This window comes from Coregonus lavaretus, assembly GCF_964263955.1.
Source record: "Coregonus lavaretus genome assembly, chromosome: 36".
Classification (NCBI taxonomy): Eukaryota; Metazoa; Chordata; class Actinopteri; order Salmoniformes; family Salmonidae; genus Coregonus; species Coregonus lavaretus.
Window position 1 is genome coordinate 17,424,588 of NC_140023.1, and position 21,647 is coordinate 17,446,234.

General features: G+C 43.7%; 1 protein-coding gene across 1 annotated transcript in view; it reads left to right on the top strand.

Moving 5' to 3' along the window:
* LOC311110547 (LIM domain-binding protein 3-like) overlaps nt 1-21,647 on the top strand; it is a gene marked incomplete at both ends in the record, with an annotated part of 66,221 nt that overhangs the window by 23,730 nt on the left and 20,844 nt on the right. The window contains 2 exons of the mRNA XM_084153055.1: nt 2,395-2,546; nt 20,242-20,317. Coding sequence (XP_084009181.1) covers nt 2,395-2,546; nt 20,242-20,317 — 228 coding nt within the window. The remainder of the gene's footprint in view (nt 1-2,394; nt 2,547-20,241; nt 20,318-21,647) is intronic.

The window sequence follows — 21,647 nt, forward strand, 5'->3', positions numbered from 1 at the left end:
CCTGGAATTAAAATTGATTTTTGGGGGATTTATATCATTTGATTTACACAACATGCCTACCACTTTGAAGATGCAAAATATTTTTTCTTGTGAAACAAACAAGAAATAAGACATAAAAACAGAACTTGAGCATGCATACCTATTCACCCCCCCAAAGTCAATACTTTGTAGAGCCACCTTTTGCAGCAATTACAGCTGCAAGTCTCTTGGGGTATGTCTCCATAAGCTTGGCACATCTAGCCAATGGGATTTTTGCCCATTCTTCAAGGCAAAACTGCTCCAGCTCCTTCAAGTTGTATGGGTTCCGCTGGTGTACCACAATCTTTGTCATACCACAGATTCTCAATTGGATTGAGGTCTGGGCTTTGACTAGGCCATTCCAAGACATTTAAATGTTTCCCCTTAAACCACTCGAGTGTTGCTTTAGCAGTATGCGTAGGGTCATTGTCCTGCTGGGAGGTGAACCTCCGTCCCAGTCTCAAATCTCTGGAAGACTGAAACAGGTTTCCCTCAAGAATTTCCCTGTATTTAGCGCCATCCGTCATTCCTTCAATTCTGACGAGTTTCCCAGTCCCTGCCAATGGAAAAACATCCCCACAGCATGATGCTGCCACCACCATGCTTCACTGTGGGGAAGGTGTTCTCGGGGTGATGAGGTGTTGGGTTTGCGCCAGACATAGCGTTTTCCTTGATGGCCAAAAAGCTAAATTTTAGTCTCATCTGACCAGAGTACCTTCTTCCATATGTTTGGGGAGTCTCCCACATGGCTTTTGGCGAACACCAAACATGTTTGCTTATTTTTTTCTTTAAGCAATGGCTTTTTTCTGGCCACCCTTCCGTAAAGCCCAGCTCTGTGGAGTGTATGGCTTAAAGTGGTCCTATGGACAGATACTCTAGTCTCCGCTGTGGAGCTTTGCAGCTCCTTCAGGGTTATCTTTGGTCTCTTTGTTGCCTCTCTAATTAATGCCCTCCATGCCTGGTCCGTGAGTTTTGGTGGGCAGCCCTCTCTTGGCAGGTTTGTTGTGGTGCCATATTCTTTCAATTTTTTAATAATGGATTTAATGGTGCGCCGTGGGATGTTCAAAGTTTCTGATATTTTTTTATAACCCAACCCTGATCTGTACTTCTCCCCAACTTTGTCCCTGATCTGTTTGGAGAGCTCCTTGGTCTTCATGGTGCCGCTTGCTTGCTGGTGCCCCTTGCTTAGTGGTGTTGCAGACTCTGGGGACTTTCAGAACAGGTGTATATATATACTGAGATCATGTGACAAATAATTTGACACTTAGATTGCACACAGATGGATCATTTACAGATGGACTATCCAAATATGTCTCATGATGGTAGTGACTGCACATTACTTATAATAATATGCCATTTAGCAGACGCTTTTATCCAAAGCGACTTAGTCATTCGTGCATACATTTTTGTGTATGGGTGGTCCCGGGGATCGAACCCACTACCTTGGCGTTACAAGCGCCGTGCTCTACCAGCTGAGCTACAGAGGACCACTTATCACTTATTAACCATTCACTTTACCTTAATAAAATATTTGTTTTATTTGATTGCTTTATTATTTCATTCCAAGTCATCATCTCATCTCTATAGAGCTGCTGCCTATGCTGTATGACAAAATCACTATTTTAGTAGTAAATAAGGTATACTTTTATGACTGTTGAATACCAAATATCAATCACTTACATCATGTATTTTCAGGTAGAGCCCTGCAATAAAACTGCTTTTTATCACTCATGTGTTCTCTCTCGTTCAACTAAGCTACCTGGGGCGGCAGGTAGCTTAGTGGTTAAGAGCGTTGTGCCAGTAACCGAAAGGTCGCTGGTTCTAATCCCCGAGCCGACTAGGTGAAAAATCTGTCGATGTGCCCTTGAGCAAGGCACTTAACCCTAATTGCTCCTGTAAGTCGCTCTGGATAAGAGCGTCTGCTAAATGACCAATTATTTTTATTATTTATTATAACGAGGTCTCAGTGTCTGCTCCACACAGACCGAGACTGAACAAGTAAGCGGGCGGGCAATGGATTATGGTCATTGTAGTTAATTACCATATTTTCTGCACTAAACTATGTAGAATATTGTCCTGTTGGAAACTACAACTCCCTACTACATTGCACAATTCGGGCTTGATCTAATTTCTCTCTATAGAAACTGAGCATCAAGCATACAAAAAAAACTTAACGAAATGTAAATCAAATAATTGAACCGACATCTGTTTAATATTGAAAAATGTTTTGACATTTTGGTTAATCACTCCTCACTAGTGTCCATTTACAAAGAACATTATGATTAAGGTTGACCTCTATGCTGAGTGCCCATTGTTGAAGAGCATTATGACTGAGGTTGACCTGTGTGTGTGTGTGTGTGTGCTGACCATCCGCAGATCACCCCAGGGAGCAAGGCACAGCAGGGCAACCTGATCCAGGGTGACATCATCGTGGCCATCGACGGGGTCAGCACTGAGGGCATGACCCACCTGGAGGCCCAGAACAAGATCAAGTCTGCCAGCTTTAACCTGGCCCTCACCATGCAGAAGTACGTCACACACACACACACACACACACACACTCCTCTCTCTGAGGGCCAACTCTTATAGTGGCATAATTGATGATCAGACAGAGATATTAGGTGTCATTTTAAACAGGCACAGGGAGACAGTGACAGAGTGGGCTGCCTCAGATCTTTTAGAGGTAGAGATGTGGCCACTCTGTCATCTGAGGATTGAGGAGAGAGGGAATGGATGGAGGGAGGGAATATAAATAATTATATTTTCACACCTGTTGTCCTAAAACTAGAGAACCAAAGCTAGCTTTGGGACACTTTTATCATGGGACATACACTACCAGTCAAATGTTTGGACACACCTACTCATTCAAGGGTTTTTCTTTATTTTTTACTATTTTTTTTACATTGTAGAATACATTTACATTTACATTTTAGTCATTTAGCAGACGCTCTTATCCAGAGCGACTTACATGAGCAATTAGGGTTAAGTGCCTTGCTTAAGGGCACATCAACAGATTTTTCACCTATAAAAGTGAAGACACCAAAACTATGAAATAGCCACCCTTTCATTGATGACAGCTTTGCACACTCTTGGCATTCTCTCAACCAGCTTCACCTCGAATGCTTTTCCAACAGTCTTGAAGGAGTTCCCACATATGCTGAGCACTTGTTGGCTGCTTTTCCTTCACTCTGTGGTCCGACTCATCCCAAACCATCTCAATTTGGTTGAGGTCGGGGGATTGTCGAGGCCAGGTCATCTGATGCAGCAGTCCATCACTCTCCTTCTTGGTAAAATAGCACTTACACAGCCTGGAGGTGTGTTGGGTCATTGTCCTGTTGAAAAACAAGTGATAGTCCCACTAAGCCCAAACCAGATGGGACGGCGTATCGCTGTAGAATGCTGTGGTAGCCATGCATTAAGTGTGCCTTGAATTCTAAATAAATCACTGACAGTGTCACCAGCAAAGCACCATAACACCACCTCCTCCATGCTTTACGGTGAGAAATACACATGCAGAGATCATCCGTTCACTCACACCGCGTCTCACAAAGACACAGCGGTTGGAACCAAAAATCTCAAATTTGGACTCTAGACCAAAGGACAGATTTCCACTGGTCTAATGTCCATTGCTCGTGTTTCTTGGCCCAAGCAGGTCTCTTCTTCTTATTGGTGTCCTTTAGTAGTGGTTTCTTTGCAGCAATTCGACAATGAAGGCCTGATTCACACAGTCCCCTCTGAACAGTTGATGTTGAGATGTGTCTGTTACTTGAACTCTGTGAAGCATTTATTTGGGCTGCAATTTCTGAGGCCGGTAACTATAATGAACTTATCCTCTGCAGCAGAGGTAACTCTGGGTCTTCCATTCCTGTGGCGGTCCTCATGAGAGCCAGTTTCATCATAGCGCTTGATGGTTTTTGCGACTGCACTTGAAGAAAAGTTCCCATTTCTTGAAATGTTCCGTATTGACTGACCTTCATGTCTTAAGGTAGTGATGGACTGTCGTTTCACTTTGCATATTTGAGCTGTTCTTGCCATAATATGGACTTAGCTTTTAAGAAGGCACACCTGTTAATTGAAATGCATTCCAGGTGACTACCTCATGAAGCTGGTTGAGAGAATGCCAAGAGTGTGCAAAGCTGTCTTCAAGGCAAAGGTTGGCTACTTTGAAGAATCTCAAATATAAAATATATGTTGATTTTGTTTAACAGTTTATTTTGGTTACTACATGATTCCATATGTGTTATTTCATAGTTTTGATGTCTTCACTATTATTCAACAATGTAGAAACTAGTAAAAAATAAAGAAAAACCCTGGAATGAGTAGGTGTGTCCTACTTTTTGACTGGTACTGTACATCAATATGATGTAACAGTTTTTTCTCTGTTGACACTGTTCTCCCCATACAAATAACCAGAAGTGCACTGAGTACATTTTTTTATCAATGTTACTATATGAAAAAGCAAATCAGTGTAACAATATTATTAGCAAGCAGCATCTGTCTCTGGACCATGCTTGAATTGATTAGTTTGGAACAAATGCTTGTGTACAGACCCGTACCTCATGGCCAAACCTAAGGAAAGACAAACCATGAACACAAATCTCTTTGCAAAATCTGTAAGTTTACTCTGTCACACATAGACATGAAAGTTCGAGCAGAGGACAGATATGGTCGTCCTTCAGTGTTACCCCTATGATTTTTTTTCAGCAGCAGTGGCAAAGTTAGAGTGGGATAGGGGAGGTGGGGGCGCATAGTTGTTGACGTGGCTAATGGCACGGTGTCTGAACCAGTTTAAGGTCCTCGTCTTGGCATTTTGCCAGGTGGCGGAGATAATATTTTCACCGTTTTAAAACTAGTTTCCTGCAATTCTATACATTTTGTCATGGGTCTGAGAGAGAAAATTTGCAGTTTTTAAAGCTAATTTCCTGCAATTCTACAGATTTTTCCACGGCTTATGCCATGTTCTTATGCTATATGAGTGACTCAAACATTATAACAAAATCAATGGGGGCCCCATGCCATGACATTTTTTGAATTTTAGGTTCTCTCTGACAGCCTAGTTTTTATTTTGGTGATTGTACTTCTTAAAGGTTATCTTAATAAAAAATATATAGCTCCATTTTCTTTTCTCCATACAGTACTTTAGACAGTGCCTTCAGAAAGTATTCACGCCCCTTGACTTTTTCCACATTTTGTTGTTACAAAGTGGGATTAAAATTGATTTTGTCAAAGATCTACACAACATACTCTAATATCAAGGTGGAAGAAAAGTTATAACATTTGTAAAAAATAAAACACTAGAATATCTTGATTAGATAAGTATTCAATCCCCTGAGGGTTGTACCTGGTAGGTTCGTTGATAATTTGCGTGAGGTTGAGGGCATCTAGTTTGGATTGTAGGATGGCCGGGGTATTAAGCATATCCCAATTTAGGTCACCAAGCAGTACAAACTCTGAGGATAAATGGGGTGCAATCAATTCACATATGGTGTCCAGGGCACATCTGGGGGCTGAGGGGGGTCTGTAGCAAGCGGCAACAGTGAGAGACTTATTTCTGGAAAGGTGGATTTTTAGAAGTAGAAGCTCAAACTGTTTGGGCACAGACCTGGATAGTATGATAGAGCTCTGCAGGCTATCTCTACAGTAGATTGCAACTCCACCCCCTTTGGCAGTTCTATCTAGACGGAAAATGTTATAGTTGGGGATGGAAATTTCAGAATTTTTGGTGGCCTTCCTGAGCCAGGATTCAGACACTGCTAGAACATCAGGGTTGGCGGAGTGTGCTAACGCAGTGAATAACTCAAACTTAGGAAGTAGACTTCTGATGTTTACGTGCAAGAAACCAAGACTTTTGCGATTACAGAAGTCAGCAAATGATAGCGCCTGGGGAGTAGGAGTGATACTGAGGGCTGCAGGGCCTGGGTTAGCCTCTACATCACCAGAGGAACAGAGGAGGACTAGAATAAGGATACGGCTAAAGGCTTTAAGAACTGGTCTTCTAGTGCGTTGGGTACATAGAATAAAGGGGGCAGATTTCCGGGTGTTGTAGAAAAGATTCAGGGCATTATGTACAGACAAGGATATGGAAGGATATGAGTAAAGTGGGGGTAAACCTAAGCGTTGGGTAACAATGAAAGAGATAGTATCACTAGAGGCACCAATTGAGTCGGTCTCTGCGTGTATGGGGGGTGGGACAAAGGAGCTATCTAAGGCAGGTTTAGCTGGGCTGGGGGATCTACAGTGAAATAGTACAATTAGAAATAACCGAAACAACAATAAGCTAACCATGTTTGGGCTGAGGCTAAACATAAACAGGATGTAGTACCGTAAAAAGGAACAGTCCAGCAGACATCAGCTGTATAGCTGAGTTATCATAAGGTCCGGTGAACAGCAATAGGATAGTTCGGAGGCTGCTAAAGCACTAGCAGGTAAGAGGCCACGGCTAGCGTGTGCTAGCGGGCCGGGGCTAGCAGATGGAATCTTCGTGGTCGACGTTGTCGTAACCACATCAGACGATTTCGTCGGCAGACCAGTCGTGTAGGATCGGCGGGGCTCCGTGTCAACACTAGGTGGTCCCGTCCGGTTGACAGAGGGGTAGATAGCCGGGAGATGGGCCTAGCTCAGGATGATTAGCCAGACCACAGCGTCCATTTAGTTGAAGCTAGCTGGTAGCGATGAATCCGGAGTTAAAGGTCCAGTGATTCAGTGATTCCGGCAGAAAAACTGATATGTTCTGGGTCGATAACGCGCTGTGCAGACTGGCCGAATATCCGGTGATTAATATCCAGTGATTAAATTAATCCCGCAGAAAAAAAATCCAATGTTCTGGGTGAAATACCGCTAACTGTGGCTAATAGCAAGTAGCTAGTTAGCTGGCTAGCTAGTTTCAACTGGAGATTCTATATAAAAGGTAAGTCAATAATAGAATCCGTTCCACATTGAGTGAGGCGGGTTGCAGGAAAGTATATTTTGTAGAAGGATGAAAAGTCTGATAGGGAAATATGTACGAAAAATACAAAAAAACAGGGTATTTACAGGCTATTTACAGACACACGACAAAAACAGAACTGCACAGAATTTGCCCATTATTATTTTCAGAATTCTTCAAGCTCTGCCAAATTGGTTGTTGATCATTGCTAAACAACAATTTTCAGGTCTTGCCATAGATTTTCAAGCAGATTTAAGTCAACTGTAACTCGACCACTCAGGAACATTCACTGTCTTCTTGGTAAGCAACTCCAGTGTAGAGTTGGCCTTGTGTTTTAGGTTATTGTCCTGCTGAAAGGTGAATTCATCGCTGTGTCTGGTGGAAGGCAGACTGAACCAGGTTTTCCTCTAGGATTTAGCCTGTGCTTTGCTCCATTCCGTTTCTTTTTTATCCTGAAAATTCCCCAGTCCTTAATGATTACAAGCATACGCATAACATGTTGCAGCCACCACTATGCTTGAAAATATGGAGAGTGGTACTCAGTAATATGTTGTATTGGATTTGCCCCAAACATAACACTTTGTATTCAGGAAAAAAGGTAAATTACTTTGCCACAATTTGCAGTATTACTTTAGTGTCTTGTTGCAAACAGAATGCATGTTTTGGAATATTTTTATTATGTACAGGCTTCCTTCTTTTCACTCTGTCAATTAGGTTAGTATTGTGGAGTAACTACAATGTTGTTGATCCATCCTCAGTTTTCTCCTTTCACAGCCATTAAACTCTGTAACTGTTTTAAAGTCACCATTGGCCTCATGGTGAAATCCCTGAGTGGTTTCCTTCCCCTCCGGCAACTGAGTTAGGAAGGATGCCTGTATCTTTGTAGTGACTGGGTGTATTGATACACCATCCAAAGTGTAATTAATAACTTCACCATGCTTAAGGGATATTCAATGTCTACTTTTTTTTTTTTTTTTTTTTTTTTTACCCATCTACCAATAGGTGCCCTTCTTTGCGAGGCATTGGAAAACCTCCCTGGTCTTTGTGGTTGAATCTATGTTTGAAATTCACTGCTTGACTGAGGGAACTTACAGATAATTGTATGTGTGGGGTACAGAGATGAGGTAGTCATTCAAAAATCATGTTAAACACTATTATTGCACACAGGGTGAGTCCATGCAACTTATTATGTGACTTGTTAAGCACATTTGTACTCCTAAAATGTAGGCTTGCCATAACAAAGGGGTTCAATGCTTATTAACTCAAGACATTTCAGCTTTTCATTTTTTATGAATTCGAAAAAAATATAAAAAACATAATTCCACTTTGACATTATGGGGTATTATGAGTAAGCCAGTGACAAAACATCTATATTTAATTCATTTGAAATTCAGGCTGTAACAACAAAATGTGGAAAAAGTCAAGTGGTGTGAATACTTTCTGAAGGCACTGTATGTGTTTTAGTTGTTTTAAGTTTACACTGAAAATATTTTACCATCCTAAAAAAGTATTACCTTTTTGGGGAGTGGTGGCAATGATTTAGCAGCAGAGGCCCCGCCGCAGCTAAATTAATATAGGGGAAACACTGCATCCTTGATAGTGTCCCATGTCGTCTTTTCATTAATTTGAATCTGCTGAATCACCCCCCACCGCTGATCTACGGCAAACACAGTGGATGCCTTCAATTACTCACGCATGCACACACACACACACAAACACACACAATCTTGACTCCCAAGGTTGCAGATACAAGATAAAGTGCTAATGAAAAAAAGCACCGCAATATAGCTTGTAGTTCATGTGTGATATGAACGCTTCCTATATCAAACAATCAGCCAGTTACATCCAAATGATAGAGGCTACTGAATGTCTAGGGGGAGATGTTAGCACTGGTGGACTTACCATTAGTCAGAAGAGGCAATTGCCTCAGGCCTCACATCATCAAGGGGTCTCATAAACTGGGTATACATCAACATATTTTGATGGGGTTTTAATCTACGATTTCCCGGCCATCCTCACCATAGACTGTATAAAGAATCGTCACGCGCTATTGCACCGACAACACTAATCTAGTGGGCACTATTGGAGCTTCGCCCAAGCAAGACATTTGATTGGTTTGACGTGTAGTGAGGCGTCACTGATTTACACAGGGTCTCCACCTATTTAGCTATTTTCTGCCATTTCTGCCCGTATTAGGGAAACCTGGTTCTCGACAAAGCTAGCTTAGTAGAAACCCAGCCCCGGGCCCTTAGACTCTAGGGGGATACAATATGCATTTCTTTAGTAAAAAGACAGGTGCTGCTGATAATACTGCCATCGTCGTCGAGGCAGAGGACATGTATGTGAATCTGATGCTGTCTGGCCAAAATGAGGATGGCATGTCATACTTTTTTTGTTGTGGTCTAGACAGCATCAGATACATGGGCTATGTACAGTGCCCTCCACTATTATTGGCACCCCTGTTTAAGATGTGGTCGAGGACTTCCAAAAATTCTCTTTTTTTTTTAAACAACATAGAGAAACAGAGAAAAATCCAACCTTTTATTTAAGTACATTACTTTGGTGGTAAAAAAAAAAAATTGTCCCACAATTATTGGCACCCCTAACAATTCCGCTGAAAATTTTAATTGATTTTTTAAAAAATATATTTTTCTGTAGTTGCTAAAGTTGGTCAGGGTATCTAGGAACTTTTAATTAGTAATTCATGACTTCCTGTTTCCCTGGGGTATAAATATGACGTGACACAGAGGCCTAATTCTCTTACCCATTTGTCAACATGGCAAAGACAAGAGAACACACCATTCAAGTAAGGCAGATTTGTGTCGACCTTCATAAGTCAGGCAATGGCTACAAGAAAATAGCCCCTCGCCTTAACTTGCCCGTATCTACAGTCAGAGGAATCATTAAGAAGTTTAAAACAACTGGAACAGTGACAAACAAGGCTGGAAGAGGTCCCAAGTTTATCTTGCCACAACGCACAGTGAGGAGGATGGTAAGAGAAGTAAAAAAAAGTCCTAAGCTCACTGTCACAGAATTGCATCAAAGAGTGGCATCTTGGGGTCACAAAGTCTCCAAAACAACCATCAGACTGTTTGGGAGGCATGCAAGGAAAAAGCCTTTTCTCACTAACACTCACAAACGTAAACGTCTGGAGTTTGCTAAGCGGCACTGGGACTTCAACTGGGATCGTGTGCTTTGGTCAGATGAGACTAAGATTGAGCTTTTTGGCAACAAACACTCTAAGTGGGTCTGGCGTAAAACAAAAGATGAGTATGCCGAAAAGCACCTCATGCCCACCGTGAAGTATGGTGGAGGATCTGTGATGCTGTGGGCCTGTTTCTCTTCCAAAGGCCCTGGGAACCTTGTTAGGGTGCATGGCATTATGAACGCTTTGAACTACCAGGACATTTTAAATAAAAACCTGATGGCCTCTGCCAGAAAGCTGAAGATGGGTCGTCACTGGGTCTTTCAGCAGGATAATGATCCAAAACATGTGGCAAAATCTACACAAAAATGGTTCAGCAGTCACAAACTCAAGGTCCTCCCATGGCCATCTCAGTCCCCAGACCTCAACCCAATCGAAAACCTGTGGGGCGAGCTAAAGAGGAGAGTGCATAAGAGAGGACCCAGGACACTGGATGATCTAGAAAGATTGTGCAAAGAAGAATGGTCAAAGATCCCTCTCTCTGTGTTCTCCAATCTTGTGAAATGTTATAGGAGGAGATTAAGTGCTGTCTTGTTGGCAAAAGGGGGTTGTACAAATTATTAACATCAGGGGTGCCAATAATTGTGGGACACATGATTTCAAGTTTATTTTTTTCTAAATGTGTGATCTTTTTTTTTTTACACCAAAGTAATGTACTTAAATAAAAGGTTGGATTTTTCTATTTTTTTGCATTTGGGTTCTATGTTGTTTTAAAAAAAAAAATGAGAATTTTTGGAAGTCCTCGACCACATCTTAAACAGGGGTGCCAATAATTGTGGAGGGCACTGTATACTGAGACAGAGGGGCGCTGTTTCGCTCGCTCGGATGCTTTCTCTGTTGAGATCGTTTCAGCCACTTACGAATTGAACGAAAGTTGGCGGGTGCACAGTGCACTGTTTGGATGCTGGAATGATTTTGGATAAATGTGCGAAGGTAGTTATTTGTTTGACAATCAGATGAATACATCATGACTGGTTGTGTTCATGGCACATTTACAGTTAAATTATGTCTCAACTATAAAACTCATTAAAAAAATCACAGAGGAGTAACTAGCCCCTTTTTCACTTTATATCACTTTATTATCATTTGAATAACTTCGCTCACTCTCAGACAGACTAATCAAAATGGAGTCTATAAGGCAACAGTCTTCGTCACTGCAGTGAATGGGTCACTGAAATGAAGACTATGTTGAGGTCCAGGGTGACATTTCCTTTCAACCTACAATCTCATAACAGTTTTTTAAAACTCTGGTATTGAATGTGGACCTGTTTGTTGTGTTTGAGGGCTCTCGAAGGCTGCTGGTAGTGTTGTTGTTACATAAACCTTTTGAAGGCTAAATCCCTTAATGCACCCCTACATAAAGCCAGATAGTGGCTGTCCTTTAGAGATCCTATTAAATTACGTTTTATTCTCATTCCTAATTCGATGGGCTGTCCTTTGTCAGAGGGAGGCAATGAAAAGGTCAAGGCACTTTATTTTCTCTGTTTCATCTCCAAGTCAATTAGCGAGGTGACAGGGTATGGTATTTACCATGACAGATGGGTATTACATTGGACACTCTCCCTCTAACTGGACTGTACCCCATAGTTCGGCTACACAAAGGTCTCCCTATCTCTTGGCTCTTTGGTAGCTGTTTGTACTGCTGCTGCAGTCATTTTTTTTTACCCTAGTTGTTCAACCAGTTAAAAGATAACTCGGTCAGGTCAGTGGCTAAAGCATGTTAGGTCTCACTTCTTAATCCCCACTGACTTTACCTCTCTACTTTATTTTGGAAGATTTGTGTTTGTTCACCTTAGACCAGAGGTACCTGTCAGTTTGTTTTCCATTCTGACACTCAGGGGAGCCACAAATGGCTGCACTCTGCTTTGTACTTGACATTTTACTTAAGAGTCACACTCTCAGCCATCTGTGTACTGTGGCAGATGTCAAGAGTCTGAGTCGGGCTGCTCTCAGTGACAGTATTTTACACTGGGGCCATTCGGTTTGTTTCATTACAAATGTTAAAGGAATGTGGTGATTCCTTGTTTGATGGGTATATTATACAACCACACAGTGTTCTTTCACTGTCTACTGGTCTTCTCAAGTTTTTGCTGTGGTGTCCTTTTTGCTGGATCCCACCACACCGATTTTCCCCCATCAACCCTGGGATTCAAACCAGCAAATGTTTGATTGCATCGCTCCTGTGAATGCATGTACAGTACATTTTTAAGAAGAGGTTGTTTCCGTTTTAGTGGGGGGGTTGAGTAGGGTCCTAGGTGTCCCTCCAACCTCCTCACATCTGTACCTGCTCATCAACTTCAACCCCCCTCCTCCCCCCAATACTCCGCCCACGCCGGCTTGCGAGACCCTGAGACCCCCCCACAACCACCCCCACCTCCCTCCCCTCATCTCCAGGCTGTTTTTCATCAGCCGTCTGATTTGTTGTAAAATGGGGAGGAAAGGCTGGCATAGGCTGGATCGATAAAGTGCTTGTCCTCCCACTGGTTGATTGATACAAGGAGGCACTCCTGCCGTGCCTTTCCAGAGCTTGTCATCGTCTCTCCTCTTTCTCAATCTTTCTTCGCTGTTTTCCCAAGAAACACTTTTCCTCTTATTTCATTTTTCTTTCGCCAAAAAAACATCAACTGTTAGAGAGAGCTTGTTTTTAAAAATTGGTTGATAACAAAACTCTCACCACCAGGCAGGGAAGAAGCCTGTTGGGATAAGAGGAGGATGTTGTGGATGGAGCTGGATCTAACCTCTGCTTGTTTAATGTGTGGAGATGTGAGAGCAGTGCAAAAACAGGGGAGGCATGCCAGGTATGTCTACCACCATATGGAAGGAAACTGCACCAGACAGTCCTGTAATCCTCAAATGATGGGTTCCTCAAAACAACCTTAATCTCCTCATACTGCTGGGTGCAATTCCAATAAATCTACTCCCAAAATCAATCAAGAGAGGTTAACCTGCGGTTCAGTTGGTCATAGAAAAAGGCGCCTAAAAAGGAGCCGCTCTGTTTGCCGGAGCCGCTCTGTTTGCATACAGTGGGAGATTAGCAGTGGGGCGTCATCCCCCTATTTTACCATTCTTCAGGTCAGCAGGGCACTGCTATCCCACAATGCCTTGTGGTCCACTGCTGCCATGTGTTGAGGTGATGGCGTGTGAAACTGAAGTAATACCTTAAGGAAGGTCACTCATAACGACTGAAACATCAACCAATTAAACAATGTGTCAGTATTTATATATGAGAAACTGGGCAATTGGGGCTTTTATTTCCAACACCACAAGAACGGCGTATTAGTGTGCAGAAGACTAAGCGCTATAAAGACGAGTGAAGACAGTCAAGAGTTCTGGAGCATGCATGTAGTCAACACATGAAGCATCTATTATAAATGTGCATTTTGTCTGTGTTTTTTCACCACTTATATTGTCAAGCCATTCTAATCCAAGGCCAAAATCTTTGGTAAATTGGAACTTTTGGAAAGTACACTCGGTCATTCAATCCTTTTCTTTGTGCTCAACTTGTGAACAACAAAAAATACATGGTTTGCCAGAGCCATTTGGGCCTTTTGTGTAGCAGGCAGGCAGACAGAGGGCAAAAGGCCAGAGAATTCGTTCAAAAAGCTGCATTGAATTCTGCCTGCCTGCAGTGCCCCACGAAGATGCCAATGGATTATGCCAGTGCCATTTTCTATGCAGCTATCCATATGCACAAAACTTTTTCTCTAAATTGTTGTGCACAAATTTGTTTACATCTGTTAGTGAGTGTTTCTCCTTTGCCAAGATAATCCATCCACCTGACAGGTGTGGCATATCAAGAAGCTGATTAAACAACATGATCGTTACACAGGTGCACCTTGTGCTGGGGACAATAAAAGGCCACTCTAAAATGTGCCGTTTTGTCACACAACACAATGCAACAGATGTCTCAAGTTTTGAGGGAGCGTGCAAAAGGCATGCTGACTGCAGGAATGTCCACCAGAGCTGTTGCCAGAAAATTCATTTCTCTACCATAAGCTACCTCCAACATCGTTTTAGAGAATTTGGCAGTACGTCCAACCGGCCTCACAACCTCTGACCACATGTATGGCGTCGTGTGGGTGAGTGGTTTGCTGATGTCAACGTTGTGAACAGAGTGCCCCATGGTGGCAGTGGGGTTATGGTATGGGCAGGCATAACCTACGGACAACGAACACAATTGCATTTTATCGATGGCAATTTGAATACACAAAAATACATTGAGGAGATCCTGAGGCCCATTGTGAAGCCCATTTTTTAAAAGTATCTGTGGCCAACCGATGCATATCTGTATTCCCAGTCATGTGAAATCCATAGATTATTTCAATTGACTGATCAATGAAATTGTTGCATGTTGCATTTATATTTTTGTTCAGTATAAATAACCACTATTTGGATAACAACTGTACGCCGCAGAAGAACACAATGCAGATATTAGAACATTGAACACTTACAATATGCACTACTTACTCAGCCGTGCTTCCTGATCGCCTGTGCTGTAGCACCAATTCGAACTGCTTCTGGACTCACATTGCTGTTCACTGGACCTTATGATCACTCAGCTGCACAGCTGATGCCTGCTGGACTGTTCCTTTACACGGTACCCTGTCCTGTTTTATCTGTTTAGCCTCAGCCCAAACTTTCATCGCCATTACCAGTTGTTGTCTTAGCTCTCTCGAAAAACACCTGTGATTGCTTTATGCCTCTCTCCCATGTCAATATGCCTTGCCTATTGCTGTTCCAGTTAGCTCTTATTATACAATTTCACTGTAGAGCCCCAAGTCCCTCTCAAACTGCCTCAAATAGCTCCTTTGTTCCACCCCCCATACACGCGGAGACCGGCTCAATCGGTGCCTCCAGTGATGCTATCTCTTTCATTGTTACCCAACGCTTAGGTTTACCTCCACTGTACTCATATCCTTCCATATCCTTGTCTGTACATAATGCCCTGAATCTATTCTACAACGCCCGGAAATCTGCCCCCTTTATTCTCTGTGCCCAACACACTAGAAGACCAGTTCTTAAAGCCTTTAGCCGTATCCTTATTCTAGTCCTCCTCTGTTCCTCTGGTGATGTAGAGGTTAACCCAGGCCCTGCAGCCCCCAGTATCTCTCCAGGCGCTATCATTTGTTGACTTCTGTAACCGTAAAAGCATTGGCTTTTTGCATGTTAACATCAGAAGCCTCCTTCCTAAGTTTGAGTTATTCACTGCATTAGCACACTCCGCCAACCCTGATGTTCTAGCAGTGTCTTAATCCTGGCTTAGGAAGGCCACCAAAAATTCAGAAATGTCCATCCCCAACTACAACATTTTCCATCTAGATAGAACTGCCAAAGGGGGTGGAGTTGCAATCTACTGTAGAGCTAGCCTGCAGAGCTCGATCATACTATCCAGGTCTGTGCCCAAACAGTTTGAGCTCCTACTTCTAAAAATCCACCTTTCCAGAAATAAGTCTCTCACTGTTGCCGCTTGCTACAGATCCCCCTCAGCCCCCAGCTGTGCCCTGGACACCATATGTGAATTGATTGCCTCCCATCTATCCTCAGAGTTCGTACTGCTAGGTGACCTAAACTAGGATATGCTTAACACCCCGGCCATCGTACAATCCAAACTAGATGCCCTCAATCTCACACAAATTATCAAGGAACCTACCAGGTACAACCCTAAATCCGTAAACATGGGTACCCTCATAGATATCATCCTGACTAACTAACCCTCTAAATACACCTCCGCTCTCTTCAACCAGGATCTCAGCGATCACTGCCTTATTGCCTGCGTCCATAACGGGTCCGCGGTCAAACGACCACCCCTCATCACTGTCAAACGCTCCCTAAAACACTTTAGCGAGCAGGCCTTCCTAATTCACCTGGCCCAGGTATCCTGGATGGATATCGATCTCATTCCGTCAGTAGAGGATGCCTGGTTGTTCTTTTAAAAGTGCTTTCCTCTCAATCTTAAATAAGCATGCCCCATTCAAAAAATTCTGAACTAAGAACAGATATAGCCCCTGGTTCTCCTCAGACTTGACTGCCCTTGACCAGCACAAAAACATGCTGTGGCGTACTTCATTAGCATCGAATAGCACCCGCGATATGCAACTTTTCAGGGAAGTTAGGAACCAATATACACAAGCAGTTAGGAAAGCAAAGGCTAGCTTTTTCAAACAGAAATGTGCATCCTGTAGCACTAACTCCAAAAGGTTTTGGGACACTGTAAAGTCCATGGAGAATAAGAGCACCTCCTCCCAGCTGCCCACTGCACTGAGGCTAGGAAACACTATCACCACTGATAAATCTACAATAATCAAGAATTTCAACAAGCATTTTGCTACGGCTGGCCATGCTTTCCACCTGGCTACCACTACCCCGGCCACCAGCTCTGCACCCTCCGCTGCAACTTGCCCATGCCCCCCCCCCCCCCGCTTCTCCTTCACACAAATTCAGACAGTTGATGTTCTGAAAGAGCTGCAAAATCTGGACCCCTACAAATAATCTGGGTTTGACAATCTGGACCCTTTCTTTCTAGAATTAGCAGCCGAAATTGTCGCAACCCCTATTACTAGCCTGTTCAACCTCTCTTTCGTAACGTCTGAGATCCCCAGAGATTGGAAAGCTGCTGCGGTCATCCCCCTCTTCAAAGGGGGTGACACTCTAGATCCAAACTGTTACAGACCTATATCCATCCTGCCGTGCCTTTCAAAAGTTTTTGAAAGCCAAGTTAACAAACAGATCACCGACCATTTCGAATCCCAATGTACCTTCTCCACTATGCAATCCGGTTTCCGAGCTGGTCATGGGTGCACCTCAGCCACGTTCAAGGTCCTAAACGATATTATAACCGCAGTCGATAATAGACAGTACTGTGCAGCCGTCTTCATCGACCTGGCCGAGGCTTTCGACTCGGTCAACCACCGCATTCTTATTGGCAGACTAAATAGCCTTGGTTTCTCAAATGACTGCCTCGCCTGGTACACCAACTACTTCTCAGATAGAGTTCAGTGTGTCAAATCGGAGGGCCTGTTGTCTGGACCTATGGTTGTCTATATGGGGGTGCCACAGGGTACAATTCTCGGGCTGACTCTTTTCTCTGTGTATATCAGTGATGTCGCTCTTGCTGCTGGTGACTCTCAGATCCACCTTTACGCAGACAACACCATTTTGTATACATCTGGCCCTTCATTGGACACTGTGTTAACAAACCTCCAAACGAGCTTCAATGCCATACAACACTCCTTCCGTAGCCTCCAACTGCTCTTAAACACTAGTAAAACGAAATGCATGCTCTTCAATCGAATGCTGCTGGCACCCGCCCATCCGATTAGAATCACTACTCTCGGCGGTTCTGACCTAGAGTATGTGGACAACTACAAATACCTAGGTGTCTGGTTAGACCGTAAACTCTCCTTCCAGACTCACATTAAGCATCGCCAATCAAAAGTTACATCTAGAATCGGCTTCCTATTTCGCAACAAAGCCTCCTTCACTCATGCTGCCAAACATGCCCTCGTTAAACTGACTATCCTACCGATCCTTGACTTCGGCTATGTCATTTTTCAAAATAGCCTCCAACACTCTACTCAGCAAATTGGATGTAGTCTATCACAGTGCCATCCGTTTTGTCACCAAAGCCCCATATACTACCCACCACTGTGACCTGTACGCTCTTGTTGGCTGGTCCTCACTACATATTCGTCGCCAAACCCACTGGCTCCAGGTCATCTATAAATCACTGCTAGGCAAATCCCCGCCTTATCTTAGCTCATTGGTCACCATAGCAACACCCACTCATAGTATGCGCTCCAGCAGGTATATCTCACTGGTCATCCCCAAAGCCAACACCTCCTTTGGCCGCCATTCCTTCCAGTTCTCTGCTACCAATGACTGGAACGAACTACAAAAATCTCTGAAGCTGGAGACACTTATCTCCCTCACTAACTTTAAGCATCAGTTGTCAGAGCACCTTACCGATCACTGCACCTGTACACAGCACATCTGAAATTAGCCCACCCAACTACCTCATCCCCATATTGTTATTTATTTTGCTCATTTGCACCCCAGTATCTCTATTTGCACATCATCTCTTGTACATCTATCATTCCAGTGTTAATACTAAATTGTAATTATTTTGCACTATGGCCTTTCCTCCATAACTTGCTACATTTGCACACACTGTATATATATTTTCTGTTGTATTTTTGACTATGTTTTGTTTACCCCATATGTAACTCTGTGTTGTTTTTTATCGCACTGCTTTGCTTTATCTTGGCCAGGTCGCAGTTGTAAATGAGAACTTGTTCTCAACTGGCAGAAGGCAAGCACTCCCAAGTCTTGACTCACTTTTTGCCACTCAAAAGAAAAAGCACCCACATACTGTTTTCTTGTCATTTCACTTGTGTATCTGAACTTGACCAACAGTGCTAAAACCAAACGTTCTGAACCCATGAGCCTGACCATAGTCTTATACAACCTCCATAGATCTAGGTCAGGGTCTACAACGAGTACGCTACACTCTAAAAGGGCTTTTCGGCTGTCCACATAGGAGAACCCTTTTTGGTTCCAAGTATAACTATTTTTGGTTCAAGGCTAGGTTGAAGATGGGAAGGTTAAGACAATGTAGTAATTCCATTCAGAAGCGTTAGAAAATAAACAAATTCATGGGAGCAACTCCATTGATAACTACTAGTGCCCTTGCTAACTAGCAACGCTGGTCCCATGACCAGTGGGCGCAGTGGTCTAAGGCACTGCATCGCAGTGCTAGCTGTGCCACTAGAGATCCTGGTTCGAATCCAGGTTCTGTCGTAGCCGGCCGCGACCGGGAGACCCATGGGGCGGTGCACAATTGGCCCAGCGTCGTCCAGGGTAGGGGAGGGAATGGCCGGCAGGGATGTAGCTCAGTTGGTAGAGCATGGCGTTTGCAACGCCAGGGTTGTGGGTTCGTTTCCCACGGGGGGCCAGTATGAAAATGTATGCACTCACTTAACTGTAAGTTGCTCTGGATAAGAGCGTCTGCTATATGACTAAAATGTAAATATTAGAATCCTCTTGTCTTCACCTACAGTGAGGGAAAAAAGTATTTGATCCCCTGCTGATTTTGTACGTTTGCCCACTGACAAAGAAATGATCAGTGTATAATTTTAATGGTAGGTTTATTTGAACAGTGAGAGACAGAATAACAACAAAAAAATCCAGAAAAACGCATGTAAAAAATGTTATAAATTGATTTGCATTTTAATGAGGAAAATAAGTATTTGACCCCCTCTCAATCAAATATTTCTGGCTCCCAGGTGTCTTTTATACAGGTAACGAGCTGAGATTAGGAGCACACTCTTAAAGGATCAAATACTTTTTTCCCTCACTGTATATATTTTGAACATAGGTTCAATGTAGAACCCTTTTGAGTATCATGTAATACCCTCTGTGGAAAGGACGCTACATGGAACCCAAAAGGGTTCTCCTATGGGGATAGCCGAAGAACCCTTTTAGGTTCTAGAGCACCTTTCATTCTAAGAGTGTAGACAAATAACTTATGGGAACATTCTCTGAAGTCTTCTGTAAACATTCACATTATTCTCTGAATTAGACCTCACCTCATTGTTGGTTCAAGTAAACATTGGCGGTGCGAACAATATGGCGGATTGACTCTTGCACTTGCTGAGCTTGGAGAATATACCTTTCTCGTCTAAATTTTTATGGAATGTACTTTATTCTGGCACTGGAATCTATGTTATGTCCTTGGTGAAATGGCTCACTACCACTTATGATAAGGAGGGTATACAGTTTGTATCTGAGTGGTCTGTGAAGGTCTCAGGTTGAGCCTAGCTCTCTGTGGGCCTGTCTCTGTGACCTTTGACCTCTTTGCTCCTCATGTCCAGGTAGTAATGGACTTGTTGGACACTGGTCTTTCTCCATTAGACTTTTCCTCTCCCTGTCTCTCTTTCTCTATCTATCTCGATCTCTCTCATAAACCATGACAAAGCTGTTTCAGTGCAGAACACCTTTCTGCCAGCCACTTATTATGTGTTATACAAGTGGTAGAATTCACACTGTAATAACTGTAATATTCCTAATGTATCTGTTTTTCATTGTTTTGCTACAGGTCAAAGCGGCCATTTCCACTTCCCACATCCACCCCAAGAATTGACTCTCCCATTCAACAGATCCCTCACCAGAAGGTAAGCATGACCGCAGCCAGCAACAACACTCTGTTCAGTCTCACTCTCCCAGCATATTCAGCAGAACGAATGCTAAATGTTCATACTTCCGTAATTGTAGAATTTCAGTTGCCTGCACTTATAAATAAAATATACATACACTCTTCAGTCACACTCGTATGGGATCAAAGTGGGTTAAGGATGTTCAGTGAAACCACTGCCTCCTTCCAGACCAGAGGCGTCAGGGTAGGTAGCTCCAGGAGGCTCCATGCAAAGTTCCTCCATTCGGGGTGTAAGGAGACACAGGCAGCAGCAGCACATCCAGCTCTGAGGTCTGTCAGAACAGCCCTGGGCTCTGCTGGGCTCAGGCAGTGCCTATGTTAAGTCTCTCACTGCCCTCTACTGGTGATACTGGTGACAAAGCAGCACCCACCGTGCCTTCCAAGTTTAAGTTCAAACAACTATATTTTTGAATTTCATAGAGTACCTTTTGTGTTGTCCTCTCTGACCACGCCTCTATCTGTCTTCCCCCTTATCCACCTCACCCACGCCTCTTCCCTCCTGAAGGCTCAAACAACCAAAATAAATGGCGGCCTCTCGGCCTGCAATACCTCCTCCGTGTCACTAGAGGCGTCTGGCGAGGAAAACTCCTACTCGGGGTCACCCACCAAGAGGCAAACGCCAAGCCCTGGGGGCAAGACGACCCCCACAAAGAAGGCGCAGTATAACACCCCTATTGGGCTGTACTCAGCTGAGACACTGCGAGAGATGGCCCAGCTCCAGGAGAGCCACAGAGGAAAGGGCTCTGCAGCAGGCCTCTCAGTGGGGTATGTAACCAAGTGGAACAGGCGGTAGTAACAGCAGCACCAGCCAGGGGTGGCCAGGCCTGGTGAACCCCATAGTGGAGAGGAGGGAGTGGGGTAGAAGCTCCGGGTAGAAGTTACCTATAGGCTCAGGTGTAGGATCAGCCAGCCCTCTCCAAAACCTTCAACATTCAGAGAAAACCCCCCACAAAACTTACCATAGATCAGTGTCTATGGCCAACTTCACCATACTCGAAGGGGCTTCACCCTACTCCAAGGGACTTCACCCTACTCCACCCAATCCCCGCTGCTCTGCTGACCGGCCCTCGTGGGGCAGAAGGATGGATAGAGTCTCAGAACATTCAGATTTAGCTGTGTATTCTTGTCCCGAGCTGGGCTCTAGACAGGCTGGTGACCCCAATGGGTTATAGTGATTTAGGTTCGCCCAGAGGGGAATGTGCAGGGCAGGCAGCACAGTCCCTGTAAAGGCCCCTAGCTCATGCTGTGGCCCTCCTCCAGGTAATACGAAGAGCCCCCGGGAGATTAGG